Below are 24,929 nucleotides of genomic sequence, written 5' to 3'. Positions count from 1 at the left end.
TGCCCAGATCCTTCTCTTCAGTTTGACGGGCTGTTAACGACGAGACTACCCAACGCCATGGCCGAACAACCATCATCGCATTCGGTTTCATCCACCGATATAGCGGTAGAAAATAAAGAGAGACGGATATGGTATCACTCGACGCTCTTCAATGCCTTTGTCATCGGTGGAGTGGGCTTTATGGCGCCCGGCTTGTGGAATGCGATGAATTCCTTGGGTGCTGGTGGCGCGCAGTCGCCGTTCTTAATTAATGCTGCCAATGCGTTGGTTTTTGGTCTTAGTATGCTGACTCGTTGATAATTCATGATCGGGTGTTGTATTGGCTTGCGGTGCTGATCTCTGCCGCTTCTTACAGTGGGTTTTCTGTGTCTCTTCGGCGGTCCGGTTGCGAACCGCATCGGGTTGAATTGGACCCTGCTTTTGGGTGCGGTTGGATATCCGATTTACTCGTACGTATATTTTCATACATCTCGCTTTGGGGGATTATTAGATTTGGACTAACGAGCGACGGTACAGTGCCGCATTATATACGAATAACCGCTATGTACGTGCCAGACTTTGGGGTGCTCGTGGGGGATGCTAATTACAAGTGCAGGGCAACGTTTGGTTTGTGCTTGTTGGAGCGGTAGCCTGTGGTTTGTCGTAAGTATGAGATATCCGGTCAACAGCTATCCATTCTCTTACGCAACAACCAGGGCGGGTCTTTTCTGGGCTTCTGAGGGTGCTGTGGCATTGGGATATCCGGAGCCAACAAAGCGGGGCAGATATATGAAGTGAGTCGATCTAGGTATGATAACTTGGCTTGGTGGACAATATTATTGACCATGAACAGTATCTGGCTTTGGTTTCGTACCGGTGGACCTTTGCTAGGCGGCGCAATTGTCCTCGGGCTCAATCAGTAAGTGTCTTGGGAGATAAAAATATGTTGAGATATTCTGCTCACTCAGTTACAGTTCTGCTGAAGCGAAGAGCAAAGGAAAAGTTGACTCACGTAAGTCTAGCCGAATCTACTTTCCCTGCAAGGGTGACTGCTAACAGCTTATACAGAGACTTATCTCATCTTCGTCGCATTACAGTGCCTCTCCATTCCCCTGGCGATATTTCTCTCGCCACCTGAGAGGGTCCAGCGTAGCGATGGGAGTAAAGTGAGGATTGTTCTGCAGGACTCATGGCGTGCGGAGATGCGGGAGCTTTGGAAGCTTTCTTGTCGAAAAGAAGTCAGTGCTTGTTCTCACTTTCATCGATAGTTTAGCTAACACCGATTCAGGTTCTTCTGATGTTGCCGATCTTCTGGGCGGCGTACTTTAACCAGTATAGTGGAAGTATGGTTTTGCATGTTCTATATTTCTACACGTGGAAACACTAACAGTCTCTTGGATAGACTTTACGACCTATTACTTCGGTGTCAGAGCTCGTGCTTTGATCGGCTTTGTCAGTATGTCTTTCAACAATCCGGGTATTAGATGTTTCAAGTCCGAGCTGTGTCTAACATCGGCCAGGCAACTTCGCAAGATTGTTATCCTCGGGGATGATTAGTCGGTTCCTTGATTATAGAGGAATCACAATTAAGAACCGGGTCACATACAGGTATGGCCGTTCACCATGAAGCATCAATCAGCAGCAAAGGGTATACTAACCAGGACTCCAGCTTCTTTTACGTCATCCTCGTACACATCGCCACATGGGTCTACGCCTGGGTAATACAAGAGAAGTACACTGCGAACCCACCCTCATACGACTGGTCCGACAAGGGCTTCACAGAGGGGCTCTTCGTTATCCTTCTCTGGGGTTAGTATCCTTCAGAATAAATTTGTTTTCTGCCGGATATCTCGCTAAACTCTATAACATTAGAATTCTCCCAACAAGCACTCCAAAACTGGCTCTACTATCTCGTCTCCACAATGACCGACAACATCTCAGAACTGGGTACGTGAAGTCCAGTACCAAAATGGAAACCAACCACTAATAGTACCATCTAGCCCGGTACTCTGGCGTCCTCCGTGGGCAGGAAAGTTTTGCTCAGGCCGTTTCATTCGGCATCAACACGAGAAACTGGTATGGCGGGCGAGTTCCCCTTGCTGTGAATACTATTCTGCTTGGTATGTTGCTTCCCATTTCCTTGTCTTGTTCTTTGGATCTAGAGACGGGAAAGACTAACCCAAGCACTAATCTAGGTCTCGCGGCATTCCCGACCTGGTTGGTTGTTAGGCGTTATGCTCCTATCGAGCATGATAAGCAAGCCACTATAGGCCAGGATGAAGAACAGGGCCCTATACGACACTCTGTTGGTACGGACTCTGGGGATAAGAATATAGTGAGGGAAACGGTTGAGGCGAAATAGTGGCCCGACTTATTACATGGCTAGATTGTACATGATCTCGGGTATGGATATCGCTAGATGTATCTTTCTCAGACACTATGATAATGAACAAATGAAAGTGATGACACGCTACACATGAATCCTAGACGGGACTGAAAACAAAAGTAAATGTGTGATTGGAGATACAAACCACTATAGGGGAAAGGGGATTCAACCTCATGCATGGTATCCTCCCAATTCCCTAAGCCGCGAGCTATATGATACCAGAACTCAATACCTCTGCATGGAGCAGAAAGTGTATCCTTCCTTCCTAGTTCTAAGGCGTTAAAAAAACGTCAGATAAAGTAAGCCAAGACAAAAAAAAAAAAAGAAATCTTCTGACTCCGATACGGGGAATCGAACCCCGAGCTGCCGCGGAACTTGCTTTCATGTTTAAGCTGAAAGGCGGCGATGTTAGCCGTTACACCATATCGGATTTGATGAAAGTGTAATTTCGTTTTTGTATATACAAGCCAACAGGATGTCTATCTATGTTGATGAGCCCTAATTACTCGTGTCAGCGACTAGGTGTTATAATTCTCTTGGAATGTTTTTGAGTATGGATCCAGCGCTAGGATTCTTCTACTATATGTGATTTATCAAGGCCATTGAATCTGCTAGAGGTCAAACTACCTAAGGCTTAAAGGGTGTGTTGTGCTGCAGAGCTATCTGTTTCGTGGCTATATATAATTACTCGGCAATGATAGAAGGGAGCGTCTTCGGATCATAGTAAGCCAACAACCCTAGGATATCGTGACAGTCAAACGACACTACCGTAACCATGATACCTGAAAACTCAACATAAAGGGTTATTCCTAGGATAGCAGGGTGTTATGGTAAGGTTACTAGTCGCAATAGCTGTAACCAGCAGCCCCAAGTACAGGCCAATGGGGGCATATAAGGGAGTCAAACACCACTAAGTCTAGACATGACGACTATAAGTTATCTCCAAATAGTTATCAAAATAGTGAGAGCTAATTCTGGAGCATGATATATATATTGCAAACTGGGCGACATAGTGTACAAGTCATGCCGACACTGTGAAGAGGAGTGTGAGTATGTGGTAGGTATAGGCCTAGCGGATCCCAATCGCGAACCGAAGCTCGCCCACCACCGTGGCCTGAAATGATGAAATTGGATAATATGTGGAATCTCAAAGCCTGCGATGTTCTTTTCTTTGGGTTAATTTCTTTAGTATCCCATGAAAACCGCCCCGTCCCCATCTTCAACAAGCGTTATAGAGCCGGCCTTATAATAAAGCACAATTTTAAATTTCAGGTATAATGCTAAAACCTCCGGCATATTGTCAATAACATCCGATATGGTGTAACGGCTAACATCGCCGCCTTTCAGCTTAAACATGAAAGCAAGTTCCGCGGCAGCTCGGGGTTCGATTCCCCGTATCGGAGTCATATTTCTTTTTTGCCCTTCTCTATCCGGGCATACAATCATTATACCTCTTTTTTCTATTTTAACACTCCCTAGTTTAACACCACTTCCTGGTGTTCTTTCCAACCCATTCAATTCAGTTGTCCCAGTGTCGGTGACTCGGAGGCCACTCTTCCCTGCAGCCGCATTCAACACTTTCGCGGTCACGAATAAACTTTTTTTTTTTTCGACTTGAGAGGATCTGCATCATCTCATGTAATCAAATGCTTCGTTGGTTCACTCAACATGTCGACTTTTGGGATACAATGGCAGTGCATATGACCGTCAGTCGAATGATATAAGCCTCGCGGGCCACCCGAGGATTGATGATATATTAAAGGTAGGGGACCCGATCTTTCCAATTGGTCGTATCGGTCTCATAGTTTGCTTACACTTACATGCCATTCTGTCTCTATGTCAGTGTCCGAGTCCTAGGGCTATTTTCTGCCTCCAACGTGGAAGACAAAGCGTGAATGAAGCAGGGGCCTTCCTTCCCGAGTACGACATTCACTCGTGATCAACTACTAACGGTCGTTCAGCTTTTCCAAGACTGCAATATTGGAGGATTAACTCCTTGATATGCTCTTCATCAGTTTACTATAGTGCTGCATGACTTAAACTAGGGTTGCACAACGAAGACTTTGCCGACGGCGAACCCTGCCTGACAGGGAATCGCAGCCAGCTGATAAGAAATTGACCTGCCGACAAACAACTTCTATCTTCAATACATATGCATCAATTAACGCAATCTATCTAAAGCAAGACCGGATTAGCTCGATAATTGGATAAAGTCAGGTGACCATAAAGAGCACGGACCACCTGCATTTCTGCCCTGGGCCCCGCAAGTTGTATTGCTTGATTTTTGTTGTGAAGGCTTTTATACAAGGAAAATGGCCCCGGATTGTAATGATGCAGACGGCCTTAAAGGAACTCTATCTAGTCCGGGTACCTCTGAGAAAAAAGCTCAGGGAGAAGCCACGGGTGATGCCGTCCTAGCTCACACACCGGCCGGAGTTAGCGAGGTCGTGTATTCTGCATTTCCAAAAGCACAGAAGAGATATATCGTCTTTTGTACATCCTGGGCTGGCTTCTTTTCTCCAGTGTCTTCACAGATTTACTACCCGGCCCTAAACACCCTAGCCCATGACCTACATGTCTCAGGTGGCTTGATCAATCTGACTCTCATGAGTTACATGGTACGAATTCCCTTGTTCCTTCTGTCTACTCATGAATAAAACAATTTATGATAAGAAGATTTTCCAAGGGTTATCGCCCATGTTTGTAGGCGACTTTGCAGACAAAGCAGGCCGACGGCCGGCTTACATCGGATGTTTCATCCTGTACATAGCAGCCAATATTGGACTTGCACTACAAAACAACTATGCCGCACTCTTCATTCTCCGTTGTCTACAAAGCGCTGGAATTAGCACCACTATTGCGCTCGGCTCGGGGGTGGTGTCGGATATCGCAACTGCCGCGGAGCGGGGCTCATATATGGGCTTCGTAACTGCCGGCACGCTACTGGGCCCGTCCGTGGGTCCGGTCATCGGAGGCCTTCTGGCGCAGTATCTAGGATGGAGAGCTATATTCTGGTTTCTGACTATATTCGCTGGCGCCTTCACCGTCCAGTTCCTACTCTTCTTCCCCGAAACCGCCCGGAAAGTAGTCGGCGACGGTTCGATCCCGCCTCCAACATGGAACCTATCATTGATCAACTGGTATCAGACCAGAACAAGAAGAACAGAAAGACAGGAAGCAAACAACACCCCAGGGGAAAGACATAACAAGATTACCTTCCCAAACCCCCTAAGAACCCTCTCCATCGTCTTCCAAAAAGACACAAGCATAATCCTCCTCTCAAACGCCATCCTCTTCGCCGGCTTCTACGACGTCAGCGCCTCCATCCCCTCAATATACCAAAACTTATACAACCTCAACGACCTCCAAATCGGCCTCTGCTACATTCCCTTCGGCCTCGGCGCCACAATCGCCTCCATCATCTCAGGCAAAATCCTAGACTACAACTACCGCCGTCTCGCAAAACGACTCGGCGTCCCCCTCCACCACGGCTCCAGGGAGGACCTAAAAGACTTTCCCATCGAAAAAGCCCGTCTGCAACTCGCTTTCCCGCTGCTAACCATCGGTAGTCTAACCGTGATTGCATTCGGCTGGGTCCTACACTTCGGCATCCATCTAGCTGCCCCCACCACGATCCTGTTCGTAATGGGATTAGGCTTGACCGGCGCTTTTAATACTGTAAGTACGTTGCTTGTGGATCTTTACCCGGGTAACGCGAGTGCCGCGACGGCTTCGAATAATTTCGTTCGCTGTTTGCTGGGTGCTGGTGCTACGGCTTTGATTGATCCTATGCTGAATGCCATGGGGAGGGGATGGTGTTTTACTTTCATTGCGTTTGTTATGTTAGGCACGGCGCCGCTTTTGGGGGTTGTTGTGAGGTTTGGGCCGCGATGGAGGGAGGAGAGGTTGGGAAAGAGTGAAATTCATAGGTCTGGGGATAGGATGGAAAAGTGAAGTTGTAGCGTTTGAGTATAAATTAGTAGTGTGATTAGCATGGATAGATAGACTATATAGATACCTCATTGAATTATACCATTTTTGCTAGTGATATTCAGTGGATGTCAGAGAGTGAGTACGTGAGAAATGAACGCAAGAATGACTACTACTAGATATACCATGTTCAAAAGTATACCTAGGACAAGGTAGCACACATTTTAGTACATCTGGATAAGGCTAATATGACAAGGTAAGTAACCTTAATATCTTGGTGAGAATCCCAGAAACCAAGAGTGATTTTAGACAGAATGAAATGATAACTTCAGGGAAACCCGAAAAGAATCTGCGACCTTCAAGCCACAGAAATCTGTACATAGTGTATTCTCAAATGATATCACTGCTATAAACATATGCCCCAGCAAAAAAGTTGAAAAAAACCAAAGTCATTTTAAGCAGCCACTCGCGCCGACCCATTTTATATTTATCATAGCCCCAAAGAAAAAACAGAAACCCAAAAATCAGATACAATCGACCAAAAAGGCATACAAAGAAAAGAAAAGAAGATCAAGCCCAGTTGCTGAATATCCCGTGTATTGCTTGCTCGCTAATTCCGAACCAATTCAGATCATATCGTGACATCCAAAAATGCAAGAGAAGGGTTTCAATGTGAAGCAAAACTGACCAGAGAAAGGAAATGCAAGAGATAGTAGTATGTGACGCCGATATATAAACAAAACAAAAGACAAAAGGAATAGAGAATAGAATAGAGGACACACGCTAAATAACACGACGAACTCGCTTGCTGCGTGACGATGATGCGATCCATATCAACTGATGAGAGATTGAAAATAGATAAATGACGGAAGGATATGCGAACGAATGGGTATGTATGCATGGTTGTTATGTATGCGTGGTGTTTTAGAAGCTGAACAGTCCGCTTCGTTTCTTTCCAAGCGGATACACGACCAATGCAGCGAGGAAAAGACCGACAGTGAAGCCGATTGCGACCTGGACCATGCCGTATCCGATGTCAAAGACGACTCCGTGGAATTGATCGTTGCTTGCTGTTGTGGTCATGTTCTTTGCTGCATCCACGAATCCCTGGGTGCCATTGGAAACGACAGAGTAAGGAGTGATTTTGCTGGTAATCTGCTCTGCCGAGGCGATCCCGGAGATCAGGGATCCACTGGCTGCAAGTCCGGATGGGACGAGAACAAAGATAGCAGGTAGCATCGCGGCAGCTGCGAACCCGTGTCGCAGTCGGCTGTAGAGGTTTCCCATAACGCCGATCACGAAGGCGCCCAACGCATTGGACACTTGTGTGCTCGAATAGAATCGCTTGGAGCCGAAGTAGTTGGTTACATACCCCGCGAAAGCAATGACGATCATCATTGGAATTTGTTTCAGCTTCGCGTGGTTGACAATGGCAAGGCAGATGGTGAAAGGGATAACAAAAGGGAAATGTTGGAGGTATTCGTTGGTGATCGGACTGGCGGGGCATGTGTAATCGGAGGATGCATCGCTATCCAAGAGGCCATATACAGCAGTGCCAATTGTGATACCGAATCCAAGGAACAGAGAGTAGATGATGGCGTAAACCATGCGGACGGAGCCCGCAACGATACTGCGTGATTGTAGCTCCAGGCTAGCGCACAGTACCATGTACCCAGGCAGGATGAGGGCAATTGACGATTGTGCCAATGCTGAGAAGCAGAAGAGACGTTCACCGTTGTAGCGAATGCTTCCAAAAGCCCTGGCTAGGAATGACGTCAAGACCGCTGCCGAGATCTCGAAAACATTCGAGTAGAGATAGGACCGAGGGGACAAGACCAGCTGTAGAATACCCAGGAGACATCCCAGCACGAAAGCAATGGGCATGTCAATGGGGCGGGCATTGAAGGCAAAGGGCCCAACGCTGGCGCTGGCGAAGCCGTGAATCAGAATCAGGAACCAAACCGGGTACCTGTTCGGTCTCTTCATGATCTCCTCGAGCCGCTGTGTGGCCTCTTCGACGCCGATGACGTCGTGAATCACTTCCTTGTAGATTTGATGAACGTCGGACAGTCGACTCAGGTCAACACCCTGGTGAGAGCGGACCAGCTTTACTTCGGTAGTGTGGGTAGATGCGTCGTCGAAGGAAATGATCATACAGCCCGGCATATACAAGAATTGACCGTCAATCTCTAGAACGCGAGCAGACATCCTCATATACTCCTCCAACCTGTGTGTAGGTGCTCCGTATTTCATCAATGCACGGCAAAGTAGAAGTAGATAACGCTGGCGTGAGAGGAGCTCGGCGATGTGAACAGTGATGCGGATCTCATCCTCCAATTGTGGTTTCCCCATCCTCTTAGGCATACCAGGTATAGCACCAATACTTCGTGAGCGCTTGAGCATGGCGATAGGAGAGCTAGAGGAGTTTTTGGCAGTCGATCCAGACAGAGATATGCTGGATTGGTTCGGAGATTTCTCGTACCACTTCCTCGGCCGCTGGGGCTTCCAGCCAGGGTCCGGGGACAAGCCTCGCCCACTAAGTCCCGACGAACTGCTTTGACGTGAGTGACCATACCGGCCTCGAGAATAGTTCTGCTGAGAGGGCTGATCATAGAGCTTCAAGAGGGTAGAGAGAATGCCGCCGCGATAATGAGCTGGCCGTTCGACATAGGCGTCGGGATCCCTCTCTTCAAGAGGAGTGATCTGACCAGAGCGGAGGCCGGGAGAGGGAGCGCGGATGCGCGAGAAAAAGCTAAAGTCCTTTCGAGTCATTTGTCGCACTAGCTGATGGGCTTCTGCAGTGCGTGTAGATTGTCGCTTATCTATGAGGTTGTCTTCATCGTCGGAGAAGAAGTCGTATTGCTTCTCGGGAAGACTGATCATAGGAATCTCGTCACCATCCTCGGAGGGTAGCGCCACTTCAGTAGGTGTGGACGCTATTGATGACGGCAGACTCGAACGAGGACTTGGCTTCGGAGACTTTGAGGTGCGACCAAGGAGGGATGCGAGCCTCTGAGCTCTCTCTTGGGCGGAGTATATGGCCCTCCCCTTCTCATAGCTGACCTCATTGTCCCCAGTGACTCCTGGGGAGCTAGCCCGCGAGTGGATCGTTCGGCCGGTGACACCAGTTGGTGAGCTACTGCTGATATCAACCAAGGGAAACGATTGGGGCTCGGCGGATGCTTTCTCCGTCGATGGAATGCTAGCAGTGGGTAAGGGCTTTTGCGGCAATGATGAGCCCCTTCCATCAAACAGGCTCTCTGACGTCGATCCGGAGGGGACCTCGCCAAGCCCATACTCGCTAACAGTAAACTTAACGCGATTGGTGTTCTTGAGAATGCCGGCATTCCGATGCTTGCCCTGAGCTCCGCGTAGGTCCATCGATCGGTCCTGAAGGGCTTCACTATTGGGTGATGGTGGGGAGGATACACGCGGCCCTGCAGAGGATCTGTTTGCCCCATCAGGTACTTCAGTGACGCTTGAGCGCCTCGAGGAGGCGACCGGTAAATCGAAATAACCACCAGCCATTTTGGGTTCTTTACGTGACTCGCCAAACAGGGTCTAAGCAAATTCTTTGGGTCTTCGTGTTACCTTCGTTCTTTCTGCATCCTATTCTTGATTGTTTGATATTTCCTTGTGAGTTATTATTGCTTTGCTTTCCTTTTCTTTGCTCTATGTCGAGCCAGCGACTAGAGTTTTGGTTGAGCGAGCGCGTGGTTGTAGCCTACCGAGACGGTTAGATCAGTACTGGATGGCTAACAAGAAGCTTTGCCAAGATCCTACCTTCGTGGAACTTTGTGACAGCAAAAGCTCTTAAGCAAGGACAGGATAGCCTGTGTGTAGCGGTACTTTGGACACAACTACCGGGAGGGAATGGTCGGATGGATAGGAAAGAAGGGGTAGAGGTCCCGCCACAAGGAATGATAGTAGCACGTCACGGGGACATGACTCGAAATCTGGGTAGGGCTATGAAAGGTAATCCACTTGGAAGATATTAAGAGGAAGAAGGAGATATATCCGGTCTCCTCTTTTTGTCACACGGAAGACTAATCCAAAGGCCCGAGTAGGAGAAGACAAGGAGAGATGTCGTTTGATATAGAGCAGTGGCTGATAGTCAAAACAGGGGATGTCGATTGAAAATATTCAATCACGGAGCGTAGAAGATTTTGGATATTGCACGATCTGTCGTCGAACCTGTGTTGCAAGACTCTTCAAATGAAGAAGATTAAAAGTATTAAATTTGCAGTAGATTACTGATACCCGGGGGTCCTGACGTTAGGGGATGTGAGAGGGATGCTGGAGGGAAGTGGAGTTTTGTATCAAATCGCTGCAGTGTCTTCGCCACGATGATAAATCACCGGCTTAGGGAAGATTTGATATCCAGTGCCAGATGAATCACCGATTAGAGTTGCTAGATAGAAAATCAAAAACAAAAGAAACGTCCATCCTCCGGCGTTTAAAAGGATCCAATTGTCTAGCCCCTCCTCTAATGGCGTCAACCCTCAGGGGATTTAGTTAGAGTAACAGAATAAACCATAAGAAAATAAAAAATTACCAACAGAGAAACAAGACTAAGTGCGACACCCAACCTCGATGGACTAGAACAACGCTTAGGCATAGTTAGAGTAGTCTTTTTTTTTTTTTTTTTTAGCGACTATCTTGGCTGTGACCACGGTCGACAGCATTGGTTCCACGGGGTCCACGATGGTACCACAAGTGGCCAAAGGGGAGTCACATTTGGTCTTAGATGGAGATATTTAGTTTTATGGAGAGAACAGAATTGACACTCTTTCATTGTTCTGGATTTCCTCTTGTTTCTGCTATGTTTTGTCACTTTTCTCCCTTCTTTTCTCATGTTTTGTCCTCCTATATTTTTAGGGTTGTTATTGTGTGGTTGAAAATATTTAGAAAAACCTGAGCTGAATAGTCGGCCTGTCCCCACCGGTCGAACAGTCTCGATCATCCTTCTGGAACCTTTAGAGCAGAGCAGATCACTGGATCCATTAGCGTTAGTGAAAGAGGAGGACTAACATAATACTAGTTAGGCCCTCCTTTTTCATATTTTTTTTCCCTTGTGGTTTATCTCAAGAGGCAAAAACCGGAAGTGGATCTTAAGGAACAAGTTTATCAAGAGATAGCAGTTGCTTTTTAGCGCCCGAACCGGACCGCTAACGAGAAACCCAAGGATAAGGAAAGGGACCCACGGAAGGTTCGGTCGGTCTGGACACGGAGTTCTTGTTCGGAAGGCAACAAGGCTGTGCGAATAAGAAGAGACACTGGCATCTCGTGTTTTTTTTTTTTTTTGTTCGGCTACCCGATGTTGGATTCTGAAGCCGATACCTCCTGAGAAAGCCGACCGTGTATGCGCCAATGACGAAGCTTAATTAGCTTGACATGCACAACATGATTGGATTTTCTTTTTCTTTTTCTTTTTTCTCCTATCACACCATCGTGATCATCAGCAGGAGATTTCCAAGTTATGGTGGTGGGGATAAAGAGGTGATAGTCCAGGTGGCAGTTCGGTCTTACGAAGCCCCCTAGAGCTCCATCGTCATCGTCACGTGGCGGTAAAAAAAATTTTGTTATTATTTTTTAGAGTACGTAGTAAGATAGTAAAACCAGGAGAGTGATAGGTATGTAACAGTGAGAGATAAGGGACGAAAGGGCAGAGGAGGGGCAGGGTGGGGAGGATTCTAGAGGTGAGGTTAGGATTGAATTGATTGGATATCAAATGCAAGATGCAAGTTAATGGCCGAAAGCCGGTTACGAATCCTTCTCCCCCCCCCCCTATCAGCGATGGCTGGCCACCCCTGTGCAGATGGCGCTGTCCCTGTTGATCAGCTTCTAAACCGGGACTAATGGATTTGCCGCTGATCAGCTTTCTGGATATGCACGGGGCACCGTTAGGTCTGTGATTCTCAGCGGCGCGCCGGATTGGGTATTCCGGAGGCTTCCACCGTTGGTTTCTGCCCAACCATTGCTTGTTCTTTTACCATATGATAAACGGAGCATTACACAGTACACATATTAAGTTCATTGTCGTAGTGGCTGTCAAATAAAATCATTTCATCTATTTCCTAATCACGTGGCAGGATTTCTATCTGACATGATGACTGAAACCGTTTCAGCCTCGGCCTCGAATAATCTGAATCATGCGAAGAAAAAAGAGGTCTGAATCTGCATAAAGTTTGTTCTTGTCAGCATGGAGCTCACAGTTTCAGGCAACAGCTCCTTACTTGGTGTTTGAGCTATCATGGCCCACCCGGCTTCATCATCGTACAGCCATGCTTCGATTGATTCGTTTCATACATCCGTATGATTTTCATGATTGACAGAAGTGAGACCCACATCCATATTCCATAGTTACTGTGTATTTGTTGTTAATATTAGCGGGCCAATTACATCGTTTAGTTCATCATATTGCGGTGTTTACCGTAATCATAGCCCAGTAAAACTATACGCTAGTAGACTGACCGGAAATATCATACTAGACGCCCCAGATATTGCAATGCCAATCCCAAGCTTACCTTTACCCCTATAGCACATCATTCTCATACAGCTGTGGCTCTACCGGTACTCTCCCATGATGTCAGAAGAGTCACCTTAACTGGTAATTTACGTGGAAAGGTGTTAGATAACGTCTTCCAGGGAGAATCTGCATTAGCTATCTGTTTTAGGAATCTAAGCCACGGCATGCATGCAATCTACCTTGATTTGTTTCTTTTTATTCTCACTACCTGCGAATCACTGTCAACTTCCACATAACAAACTCTGCCTCGAACAAGGTGCTAACTGCATAACAGAGATTGCTGATCTATCTATCACATTCCCTGCTTTCTCCATCATTACTCTTGTCGGTCTTATTATTGCCAAAGTAGGATATCGGTCGATGCGGTGTAGCCTGACACATTCTTCACTAGTAGTCCGACTCAAGCCCATATACCGGGGATGACTGTGCATTCCGTCCCCATGCAGGGACCGTTACTCAATCTGGCCCAAATTAGGGGTTTGAATAGTAACACTGAAATCCTGTTATTGGCGGGGGAGGTGATGCCGAGCCGGAACGGCATGTATGTGACCTTGAATGTCCTACGGGAATATTTATTCCCATCATGGGGTATTGTGGGGGTAAGGAGATGACAGGATTGGTAAATGTCAAGCGATATCTCGAGGAAAATCATTACTACTACTACTACCACCAAAATAAACAGGTCCACGAATAGACACTTAGTAATCGGGCGGCTGGGATGCTATTTCTGGAACAAGTGGAGCCGAGCTTATTTCACCTTCGTTGAGCTGGTGATCTTTTTACGCCATTGTCGGCTGTCATAGAATGATGTCTATGTTTTCATAGTAGACTGACATTATGATTTATACTCACATCACATTTCATATGCTATTATGTGTAGGATATGCTGTTGTCAATGTAACCGGTCCACCGGCACACTATGAAAAATTAACCGGATATAATAGCACTCCTGACAATTCCAATTCCATAATAATAGACATTCTTCGCAAAATATGATTGAATGATTAGATGACCCCGGATAGACAAGTGACATTGTCTCAAACTGAGTGAGAAATATTAATCTATGACTCAACTTTTATCGATTGCCACCAGCGACTAATCGGATAATAAGCACTAGCGGACTGTACCGTCTTAGATAGTTCCTCACAGCCCTGATAGTGGTACCACCGACCTGGGTGAGCAGGGACTAGAACCAGGAAACCGAGTTACCGTTCTGCAGGTAACTGATATCTACCCTCAAGGACGGTGGCTACCTTGCAGTAAGCGAGCCAGACTAGAGCTAGCTTAGCAACTAACGGTCCCTAGATCCACTCATCCGCCCACGCACCGACATTTCCAAACCTTTATACTGCCGTCGACCTTCTAGATCTTTTCCCGCCCCAGTAAATTTAGGTCAGGTGGTCTGCAAAAATATATCAGCTCTAGGGAAAAAACAAGCTGGGGATGAATTGACGAATTACCAATGCTGGAAAAAGAAAGCATCGAAAATGAAGCACAGATCACCGGCTGACCGGCCGATGCGTCTCCATGGAATAAATCACATGGGAAGAATCTGAGAGGACTGGACAAAAATTTTCTCCCGGTAACCCCGATAAGCTAACCCTACTTTACTCCATTTGCCGTCGTTGGCATTATCAACCAGTAGGTTTTCTACTGTACCTAGCGGATTTCTATGTACATAATTCTCAACTAAAAACATAATAAAAAATCAATAGACTGCTCCAGACCGACCTTTGTGTTAGAGTCACTATCACGATCTCAATCACACAAAAGCGCTAGTGACATGTTACATCTCCAACCACTTGCATTTACATAAAATTCCCGATGGTTACGAAAAAAAATATTAAATCGGTGTACAGACTCCGTCAATTTATCAGGATTTCGTTTCTCTTCCCTGCTGACGATCACTAGCGCTAGGAAAAAAAATTCCTGAAAAATCCGACGCGCCATGATCTATAGTTGAAGCAGGTACTTTACCAACTACCAACAGAGTACAGTACCAGCTAGAACAACAGCCTGTTTGTGTTCCACGTGGAAAGAAAAAGAATCATCTAGTTTGGTGTGTGCGATCTACTGAAACCGTCACTGCCTAGGGAACTAGCTCATATACATTCTCAAGGTCGGGAGTAGTTGTCCTCTGTGGATATATAGCATTACGCATTAAAGCGAGAAACTAAGCATTAGACCCATTTACCAGCCTATTATTTCGGTAAAAACTTGATAATGTATTGCTGCCCAACGATTAATCACTCCCCCTTAATTCTCTCACTCACATGGTCAGTGCTTGCGATCTAGCGTCTGCTAATTTCCCTACAGAATCACGGAATCTCACCGTGCATGATGCAGATTTATTACGCCGAACTTCTCATTTTCCGAGTAGAAGCCAAAGACCTCTGAGGTCCGCCCGGGATAGGCGTAACCTGGTAGAAGGTTGAGCCTTACGAGTATACATAACTTAGTGTGTGGTCAATGTTCCGGTAGGCTCCCGGCACTTGCTGGGACTGTGCTGAGAGGACTATAGGATGCATGGCTGTACCAATTGATCTTGAAACCGGCTAGTTGCCGATCCATACCACCTACTATTGCCATAATTTCTTCATTCACTCGAGCGGCTCTATAAAAATTTGTCAACTATAGACTAGAGGATGCTTGTGATGGCGGCCTTGTTGCATGTTAGGGCCCGAGGCTATCGAAATATTTGCCACATGCTGTGCTTATATCATAATAGCCGTAATCATGGCCTAATGCATCATATCTTGAAGCGGTGTACCGATATCCACCTGCAAGATACGTGCAATAGCATCCATGGCTCCGTATGCTATTTGTCTTCAAGGTACTCCGCGTATGGTCAAGCGGTAGGTGCCTGTTCATATGAATTATCTAGCACACCTCCTGATAGTCGGTAAACGAAAGATCTTTTCTTTTCCATTTTCATTCTTGAGTAATAAAAGGACCCTGCCGATATAACGTAATATAGATTAATCAAGTGTCCACTAATTGCTGGCACGTTCTACCTTCCTCCAAGCCAGCGATATCTGGGAATTATGTACAGGTCTCCCATTTTTTTTTTATTCAGGATTTATCCACATAGTCGCGTTATCCGCCTCTATCACCTCTTGTGGACGATATCCTTTACGCATAGGCTAGATGCGAACGCCCCTCTCGACTCTTTTCGGTCTTTGCATGCATTTTTGCCCGGAGTGGAACATTTGGATTCGGGATTTGGTTGGGCTTTATGCATGATGATATCATGCAGAAGTCTGTAGTAGACCAAGTAGCACCCGTGCGTATCTCAGCATCCACATTGGAGATGAATCTTAGATTTGAATTTACTACTGCTGATAAGGAGTCTGAGCTACCTTGTGAGGATACTCTAGGAGAAATTCTACCTTCTGTGTCAAGCAATGAACCGCGTAGACCAGGTTGCAGCAGGGAATGTAGTAGTAAGCCTATGGTACTGTGGCTTGAAATAAATACGAGCCCTCTTCTGGATGTCATCAGCATCTTAAACAGTGGTCTTCGGCAATCAAAATAGAACCTTACTACCTGAGACAGACTCGTGTCATGGAATATTCTAAGTAATTGGGTCTTGAACTGAGTCAAGAAGAGAGACTTACGAGACGTATCCGCTTCTAGAGCGCCGAATGAGAGGTTCCGGAATCATGGATGGTTAGGGATTCCTCTACCCTGGAATGCTTGACCAGGAAGCCGCTGAGCTATCGTTTGTATGGCAGGCCCACTACATCTCTAAAGTAAGAAGTCACTCTTAGATAAATGTTTCGGGTAATCTTTCCAAGTCGAGGTGATACTGAATGGATAAGGGTATTCGAAGTGTGGTACATTGGTGCATAGGGCGGTTTCTGTATTAAATCCTGTAGAGTATCCATAAGAGCTAATTCGCTCTTGATAACTAGATCTATGCTCTATGTGTTGCTCTTACGAGTAATGTATTCTGTTTACCTCGACGCTATAGAATCAAGAAATTCTTATCAGTAATATCTTCAAGTTGACGAGCTACAACATGGCAGGTATCAACAGGCAGTTGATATAATGGAACTGAATTCGCCAGAATCCCACAAGAACATTTACCGAAGCAAGCCCTATTAAGCAGATAGATAATCGCCAGGAAGCCAACTAATTTACAATCTTGCCTAGTCTGTCATGGCATTTCAATACACCATTGGCAACTCCTATTACTCCATCTGTCGCGTCTTGGTTAGAAAACAAGTCTCATATCTGCCACGGAGATATACTTACCCATGTCAAAAGATACAAGAGCTGCACGTCTAAGAGCGTTCGGAGATTCCATCATTTGCCCCGTTCCCACATTTTGGCACCAGCAGTCTAAGTTGCGCATATTAGGGTCAATGATCTGCCTGTAGTGGTGGTAACGACAGCCCCAGCAATCACCTTCCCGAATCCCCATTCCACTATGCTCATTGGTTATTACTCATATCCAAAGGAAAGCATAACAGGCCACAGCTGAGTTATATACCTACCCTGCTCTCGAGATAAAGTTTTGCTTCTGTTTATCCCAGCCAAGACATTCGTTTAGGTCAAGTGTCGAGGTTACAAGCGGCTCCGATGCAGGAGCTTGATTTTTGGATCTGCAACTTGCTTTCAAATGCTGTTCCCCTTTGTTGCGTCGCAGTGTATCTGATAATCTCACGTCTTGACACTGGGCGTGTAATTCTTCCTTCGACCAAAACATGGACCTGCCTCTTTCGGCAAGTGAGTGTATATGTCGACCAGCAGCCAGAGCTGCTAAATAGAAAACGACGATGACCAGAAGTCGAGCCATATTCACTGAACTAAAGCAGAGAGCCTGACAGCAATATAGAAAGGTGAATAGCGCAGCGATTTGATACAATAATCTTCCAGTGGGCCAGGCTGTTTATATTCCCATGAAGTTCTCCTTGTCCCACTACTATCTGCCTCTGATCATTTCCCCCTGATTTGCTTCAGGATTAGATAGGGTAATACATGTGTGCCTGTTTTCTTTGTCTTGGCGGACTGGGGCGCTGGGCAACGGTTTATCGGGTTCTACCCAGAAGTCCCTGACTTGTTCTAGACTATGGCCGTATAAGGTTTGCCAAGTTGGTTATATTAACTGATACCATAATCATAGAACAAAGCTATGGGTGTTAGTGTATTCTTTCAAATATTGCCAAATATGATGTTATCATGCGCTCAGGTTTTGCCCTTCACTATCGACCGTCTTAAGATGATCATTGGATGACTGTGAGAATCTACACTTGATAATGGGTGCGGCTTCTCTAGAAACCTTTATTATGCGATGTTTGACTGTTTCACTTTAAGAGATAAAGCATCAAGTAATGAGTACTTCATTCCCTGTTCACAAGGATATTGACAGTAGATGTACACAAGGGCGTTGGCCTAGATCCATTCAAAATAATTGATGTGACTAGTTTCCACCCTCACCGAAGGATAAATCAATGGATTTTTGCCCTCAACTCAATATTCCCCTGGGAATTTTGTTTCATGGAGGTCAATAACTTACATGACCTCAGTTGGATCAGTATTGGGCTGAGATACAAGGGACTCCAATGTGATAACAAATATCTTCTAAGTATTCAGGCATACATCTCTTAAGTATCTTTAACTACCCGTAGATTGCTTTATAATCTACTGAAGCTCTAGTTAACTAGTGACTTTTATCAAAGAGGAAATAAAGTACATACTTGGTCAAGTATACCACATGGATCACGGACAACAACCGAGAGAGCTCAACTAAACAAGAGAACTAGATGTATAAACATCAATACACTATATAAAGAGATAGTTATAATTACATATGTTGTGGTAGGGTCCCTTAAGATTGATTGGCCGTGCGTCGGTGGGTTTATACGTTGACTAACATTCTACCAGGTTTGATCTTAATACCTTCGCCGATATAATTTGACAACATAGAAAGAGATATCTCGACAGGGGATGATATACATTGAATATAAGACTGAATACCCTCATATCACTACTGAACTAGGAAGTGGTATAGGCGGTGATGTGGCCCAGTGGAACGTTCATCCGTGCCCTCCTAAAGTAGATTATTTATTGATCACGCCATTTGTCACTTCGCTGATGATATATCACTAATCTTTATTGCTACTTGTATCCAGAACGAAATTCTCTAAACCCAAATACAGCCAAAGAGGTATTAATACGAACAATTAGAGAGCCTCTGGGAATGAGCAATCAACTGATGATACCTTCGTTACGGGCATGAACTATAGTCGTCAAGGGGTTAGGTTGCATTCAAATCGATCGGTCGGCAACGCGACGAGTACCACTAAAATTAGCGCCACTGCCACTAAACTCCCGAAATGCGGGGAAATTAAGCCGTCTCAACATTTCTTTCTCCTGAATTTCACACCTCTCGACGACTACTAGTAGTCATACCAAATGGAGCAGACGACGAGAATCCGGAAAAGAGTTCCAAAATCCTGTCGTCGCTGCCATCGACGGAAACAGCGCTGTGTTGGATATCCCACCTGCGCCAACTGTAATGCGGCAAATGAACCTTGCATGCGCCTGGAGACGTCTCCATCTTGGCACCATGGGATGTCCAAGGGCGCATTGGTGCAGCGAATTGAGGCTTTGGAAGCGCATCTTTCTGCCATTACTGAAGGTTTACCTTCTACCAGCCGAGAACAACCCGTTGGCTCGCTAGAGGGTACGCCGTGTGCGCTTGAGGATCAGACCGAGGCAGAACCTAGAGAGAAGAGCAGGGCGACCGCATACTTTGGACCTTCGTCCGGCGTGACTCTTACGGAGAACTTGAGTCATATTGTTGAGGATGCCACCTGGACCAATAGATCGATTCCGATTCATAGTACCGAACATCATGAACCAATATCGCCTGCTCCCACGGCTGAGCAGGGCAAGGCTGTGCCACCTGACGATACAGTCGGGAGGCAGCTCCTTGATGCATACTTCATTAATATGCACACGCGACAACCATTTATCAACTGCGCGGAGATTCTTCAACTACACTCTAGACGATACGATGCGCCCGGCGCTGGCCAGCTAGAACAATACGGAATGTTCAAGCTATTCATGGTGTATGCTATCGGAGCAGCGATGCTACAGCTCACTGAACAGTACGAGTCGACTACGGCGAGTGCATATTATGCTACAGCAATGCAGTATGATAGTGCTCTGCGAGAATCGCTATCTATTGCGGGTATCGAAGGACGGGTGTTGATGGTCATATACGAACCACGATCGAGCTCTAGCTCAAGCCTGTGGTACAACATCGGTATGGCGATGCGGATATGCATTGACCTGGGTATGCACCGCGAATCGCACTACAGGGCAATGAAGCCATTGGAGGCACAGCTGCGCCGAAGGCTATTTTGGAGCGTGTACGTGATCGAGCGACATGTGGCATGGTCCCTCGGACGGCCATTCAGTATAGCAGAGGACGAAATCGATGTACAGATCCCGGCTGACATTGATGACCCGACCAGCAGGTATGCTGGGGTAGAACACACCATGGGTGACTTGTCTTCAGATATTGCGCATGGGACGATTATACCGGCTATCAGACGGTTCATTGCGACAGTACATTTGCAACGGATCATGTCCCGCACTCATACCAAGATTTACCGCGTAGACAGAAACATGTCTGCTTTGCTGCCGGAATTGCCCCCATTGCTGGCCTCGCTGGAGGAGTACAAGAGGGGTTTACCTCCATTACAACCGGGCGATAATGACTTTATCCAAATGCACTGGAATAATTGTGTCCGCGCGCTGCTGCAGCCATTTCTGAGTATTCTCGATCCAGAGGATGACCTCATCAGAACATGCCTGCACGTATCGGGGCAAATGTGCCAATTATTCAAGCGTTCGCAACAAGAAGGCCTGTCAGGGTACTCTTTCCTCTTAGTAAATTCGGTATATATGGCCGGACTCACAATGTGGTGCGTATTGTCTTCACGGTTCAATTTGATTGAGTTAATCATGGTCGTAGTTTTTGTTTATTTCGATCTCCCCGTCTATGGAGAACGAACGTGGCAAATGATCTCCGTGCTTGCTCGTCCGCTATATTTGCTATGGCGGAGCGGAAATCCAGCTTCAGGAAATATCGCGACGACTTGGAGAATATGATCAACCGAGCTATGGCCTTTGTAGATGAGACGTTGATCCATAGCCCATGTATATCAAGCCAACCAGCACCAGGCCCGGAAGAATCATCAGGGCCTCATTTCGCCAATCTTGAGAATTCCAAGGATCCCATGGCGAGCACACTCGATCTACAGAGTGCAGCTATTCTAGAGGCTCAGGAGCAAGAGGCTTCACTTAATACGGGAAATCCATTTGCAGGTGTGTCCTTGGAAGACTTTTGGCCCGGCGAGAGTCTTAATCTCCCTACATTGGATGTGTTTGGATTTGGTTGGGATAGCTTAGGTGCGGAGTAATGAACCATATAAATTTAATGAATAACATGAACAGCGTATAAATCAAGAACACGTTGAAGACTACCAATGACAGGGAGCAAGGTCACCCTCAATACCCAATTCCTCTCTGCGTGATTTGCTACTAGGATCAAAGTACGGAACCTCGCCCACCCCCACAGCCCGGTTACCACTTCGTGGGCCAAATCCTTCATGGTCGCCCGTCGCGGTATGAAAGACGCTGCGATTGTCCCAGATCGCTAGACCAGTCAGTTCGCAGCGTAGAATATAGGATGCATAGACACCTACCAATGTCATTAGGGCTGTTCCATTTGAAACGAACCTGGAGGTCATGTCCGTGAGTGATCATATCATGAAACCACTGCAGCATGTTGGCACTCTCTCTGCGAGTCAATCCGTCGATCTGCGTAGGAAAAGAGCCTGGATACTCAATCAGCATCCGCATACACAACACTGAGATTGTGTCTTACCGATAGGGAAAATCGATTTCCATCCTGTAATTGGGTTCGTCCTTACCACTGGATGAACAGCCGACAGATCCCCTCCAATATTGACGGGGGACCCGCGTTCCTTTTCATACAAATGGAACTTCCCTGTCTGTGCCAACCTCATAAAGCCAACACCTGCATGTGTGGCTGTCAATGTCTCCAGGAAAGCCCGGTATGGCTTACTGATGCGATCATAGATCTCATAACCAGACGCCCAAAGCGTGTCGCCGCCCGTTTTGGGCAACTGCACCAGTCGCAGACTCGAAAAGTCTGCTGGAGCCTTCTCGAACGAGATATCACTGTGCCAAACTGCCGCCATCTTGGTATAATCAGATCCTTTATAGAGAGTCTTACGGCCCTCAGAGTTGATGGTGCTGATCTGAGGGTCCGGGTCACCAAATTCGCGTGCATCATTGGTGACCGGGTGAATGTGCAGGCCGTGGGTGGTTGGACGGCCGGTCAACTCACCCATGCGCAGGATCAGGTCTTTCTGTAAATCGTTTGTAAGATTATCCTGGGCACGGAAGAAAACAACGCCTCGTTCGGCAACTGCTAGTGTCAATATACTTTTGAGTGATAGATTTCTTGAGAGGGAGTACCCACTCATGATGGCCAAGTCACGAATACGTTGGTCTGCATTGGGGGCATGTAGGATATCGTCAACAATATTGCAAGTTCCTTTGGCAAACTCGTTACCAATCACGGGAGTTACCATGATCGGGTCAAAGCTGTCAAGAGAGCCTGAGCTGTGCTGGCGCTCAGTTGGCTGCATGGTGGTCTTTTGGACGGTCATGATGCAAGTGTATGTTCACAGTGCTTGTTGCTGTTTGGATTGTTCCTTGTCATCGTACTGTCTTCCTTATTTATGTCCTGGAGATCAGCATATGACTCTCATCAGATGTCTATACTTCTATATTGATTACATCAAATGATGCTATCCGACAAGGCCTCCGAAGCATCGGCTTTCGGCGTTAGGCCCATCGGTATGAACTGTGGGGATAAAGTTTTCTATCGCCGAAATCCGACATGCATCTTTTCGGATATCGGCATGCTGTAGCCAATCCCAGGTTATGATCATGTATAGAACCATTGATATCTCCTTCCGTCATATATAAACAAAAAAGACGTCGTCAGTACCAGAGAGAGCAACACAAGTAAAGTAACAGTCTAGTTGACTCTGACGAATAAATTATGGAAGGGGAAACTCTACCCCTCGCTCAATATCTGTTCAAGCGTCTGCACCAATTGGGTGTGGACTCTATATTTGGAGTACCGGGTGACTACAACTTGACACTTCTGGATCATGTCGTGCCTTCGGGACTGAAATGGGTGGGAAACTGCAACGAGCTAAATGCGGGCTATGCTGCGGATGGGTACTCTCGGATCAAAGGTACCTGTTCCTCTTTCTCAGTTTCTTCCGGCGTCGACAGAGGCTGACTGCTTAGATATTGGAGCGGTGGTGACCACCTTTGGCGTTGGCGAGCTGTCTGCCATTAATGCCATTGCAGGAGCCTATGCAGAGAGGGCCCCAATCGTGCATATTGTTGGGACACCCATGCGCGCCTCGCAGGAGTCGCGCGCATTGATCCATCACACTTTCAATGATGGTGACTATCAGCGTTTTGACGCTATACAGGAACATGTCACTGTAGCGCAGGTCAGCTTGAACGATCATCGCACAGCACCGTCCGAGATTGACAGGATTTTGCTGCAATGTTTGCTGCACAGTCGACCTGTTCGCATCGCTATTCCTGTTGACATGGTGCCCGTTCTTGTCCCTATAGCGGGCTTGTCGTCGAAGATCCAGATCCCGCCGTCCGTGCGCCAGCCACAGGTGGAGGACGCAGCCCTTAATGCTGTCCTTAAAAGGATCTACAGCAGCAAGAAACCAATAATTCTAGTGGATGGAGAGACAAGAGCGTTCGGCATGCTCCACAGAGTTAATCAATTTGTTCGGACGATAGGCTGGCCAACATTTACATCTGGGTTTGGCAAGGGCTTAGTTGATGAAACAATACCCAACGTATATGGAGTATGTACGCTTCCATACAAAGCCTTTGTCGACTCTTGCGATCTAGTTCTGGTTTTCGGGCCACATTTCAGCAACACCAACACCTACAATTACTTGTTAAAGCCAGCGGACGACAAATCCGTCCTGTTTAGCCCCAACTCGATCCAGGTTAACAAAGATGTCTTTCGCGATCTCCCAGTCGGGTATTTTATTGAGCAGCTCATACAACAACTCGATACATCCAAAATACCGACGCATAAACATGACCTTCCCCACCCATCACTCAGGACACTCCCTGAAGTGTCTTCTACAGATCTAGTCACGCAGACTGGGGGCTTTTGGAAGCGCCTCTCGCCCTTTCTCCGTAGTGGAGACATCGTCCTCGGTGAGACTGGAACACCAGGCTACGGCGTCAATGACTTCATACTACCCCCGCATTCCCGTCTGTTCAAGCCAGCCACCTGGCTATCTATTGGGTACATGCTTCCAGCCGCACTAGGAGCAAGCCACGCACAGCGAGATCTAGTTGCCTCCGGCGAGTACCACGATATATCTAACCCACGCACAATCCTATTTATCGGTGACGGCAGTTTCCAAATGACTGTTCAAGAGCTTAGTACTATCATCCACCAACGGCTCAATGTCATTATCTTTCTGATTAACAATGACGGATACACCATTGAACGGTGTATTCACGGCCGCAACCAGGCATATAATGATATTGCTCCATGGCGGTACCTCAAAGCCCCAGAGTTGTTCGGCGCGGACCAGGAGGGCGAGTATAAAGCACGGACATGGACAATTAAGACCTGGGCAGATATGGATTCTGTGTTGAGAGATCCACAGCTGGCTAACGGCAAGGGTTTACGGATGGTAGAAGTTGTCATGGAAAGGCTTGACGCGCCGGATGTATTGATGGGCGTGTTAAATAATCAGATTCTGAGGGAAAATGCGCAGAGTAGGCTTTGATTATTAGGCTAAATATGATCATAGACGAGTTATTGCACTTCTGTTTCTTGCGTTGACTTGTGCCATTTTTATCGGCGGTGGGATATTCATTATATTGGGTGGCTCTCTTCATTTTAATGCTAAGAATGTAGAGAAAGAGTGCATAGTTTAGACCCACACCTTTAATGCAGCGAAGGAGATATAATGTTTGTTAGCGTTAGAA

The 24,929-nt window shown here is 46.6% G+C and overlaps 6 protein-coding genes and 2 non-coding genes across 8 annotated transcripts; 5 read left to right on the top strand and 3 right to left on the bottom strand.

Moving 5' to 3' along the window:
- Nucleotides 1–57: 57 nt before the first annotated feature.
- Nucleotides 58–2,398, top strand: BDV27DRAFT_156240 (MFS general substrate transporter; the record flags this gene model as incomplete). The annotated part of the gene is made up of 16 exons (XM_032072291.1): nt 58–280; nt 356–449; nt 517–544; nt 596–642; nt 696–773; nt 833–898; nt 954–991; nt 1,048–1,217; nt 1,268–1,322; nt 1,382–1,435; nt 1,500–1,587; nt 1,649–1,788; nt 1,852–1,926; nt 1,980–2,099; nt 2,175–2,314; nt 2,366–2,398. The coding sequence occupies 16 exons, from the start codon at nt 58–60 to the stop codon at nt 2,396–2,398; spliced, it is 1,449 nt and encodes a 482-aa protein (XP_031929241.1).
- Nucleotides 2,399–2,701: 303 nt separating this feature from the next.
- Nucleotides 2,702–2,795, bottom strand: BDV27DRAFT_t73. Its single transcript has one exon. It is a non-coding gene; the product is annotated as a tRNA-Glu (tRNA).
- Nucleotides 2,796–3,674: 879 nt separating this feature from the next.
- Nucleotides 3,675–3,768, top strand: BDV27DRAFT_t74. The gene has a single exon. It is a non-coding gene; the product is annotated as a tRNA-Glu (tRNA).
- Nucleotides 3,769–4,677: 909 nt separating this feature from the next.
- BDV27DRAFT_156239 (MFS transporter) lies at nt 4,678–6,319 on the top strand (the record flags this gene model as incomplete). Its single annotated transcript, XM_032072290.1, has 2 exons — nt 4,678–4,983; nt 5,042–6,319. The coding sequence occupies 2 exons, from the start codon at nt 4,678–4,680 to the stop codon at nt 6,317–6,319; spliced, it is 1,584 nt and encodes a 527-aa protein (XP_031929240.1).
- A 900-nt stretch (nt 6,320–7,219) lies between these two features.
- Nucleotides 7,220–9,823, bottom strand: BDV27DRAFT_143877 (threonine/serine exporter family protein; the record flags this gene model as incomplete). Its single annotated transcript, XM_032070173.1, has 1 exon — nt 7,220–9,823. One exon carries the CDS (start codon nt 9,821–9,823, stop codon nt 7,220–7,222), a length of 2,604 nt encoding a protein of 867 aa, XP_031929239.1.
- Nucleotides 9,824–19,244: 9,421 nt separating this feature from the next.
- BDV27DRAFT_171112 (transcription factor domain-containing protein) lies at nt 19,245–21,277 on the top strand (the record flags this gene model as incomplete). Its single annotated transcript, XM_032075512.1, has 2 exons — nt 19,245–20,764; nt 20,815–21,277. 2 exons carry the CDS (start codon nt 19,245–19,247, stop codon nt 21,260–21,262), a joined length of 1,968 nt encoding a protein of 655 aa, XP_031929238.1. The 3' UTR covers nt 21,263–21,277.
- A 45-nt stretch (nt 21,278–21,322) lies between these two features.
- BDV27DRAFT_156236 (TauD/TfdA dioxygenase family protein) lies at nt 21,323–22,540 on the bottom strand (the record flags this gene model as incomplete). The annotated part of the gene is made up of 4 exons (XM_032072289.1): nt 21,323–21,498; nt 21,548–21,679; nt 21,730–22,296; nt 22,351–22,540. 4 exons carry the CDS (start codon nt 22,538–22,540, stop codon nt 21,323–21,325), a joined length of 1,065 nt encoding a protein of 354 aa, XP_031929237.1.
- Nucleotides 22,541–22,938: 398 nt separating this feature from the next.
- Nucleotides 22,939–24,727, top strand: BDV27DRAFT_171110 (alpha-keto acid decarboxylase family protein; the record flags this gene model as incomplete). Its single annotated transcript, XM_032075511.1, has 2 exons — nt 22,939–23,137; nt 23,193–24,727. 2 exons carry the CDS (start codon nt 22,939–22,941, stop codon nt 24,725–24,727), a joined length of 1,734 nt encoding a protein of 577 aa, XP_031929236.1.
- Nucleotides 24,728–24,929: the final 202 nt, after the last annotated feature.

Source organism: Aspergillus caelatus (assembly GCF_009193585.1).
Source record: "Aspergillus caelatus strain CBS 763.97 unplaced genomic scaffold BDV27scaffold_56, whole genome shotgun sequence".
Classification (NCBI taxonomy): domain Eukaryota; kingdom Fungi; phylum Ascomycota; class Eurotiomycetes; order Eurotiales; family Aspergillaceae; genus Aspergillus; species Aspergillus caelatus.
The sequence above is the reverse complement of the archived record's forward strand: the minus strand, read 5'-3'. Positions and strand labels throughout refer to the sequence as shown.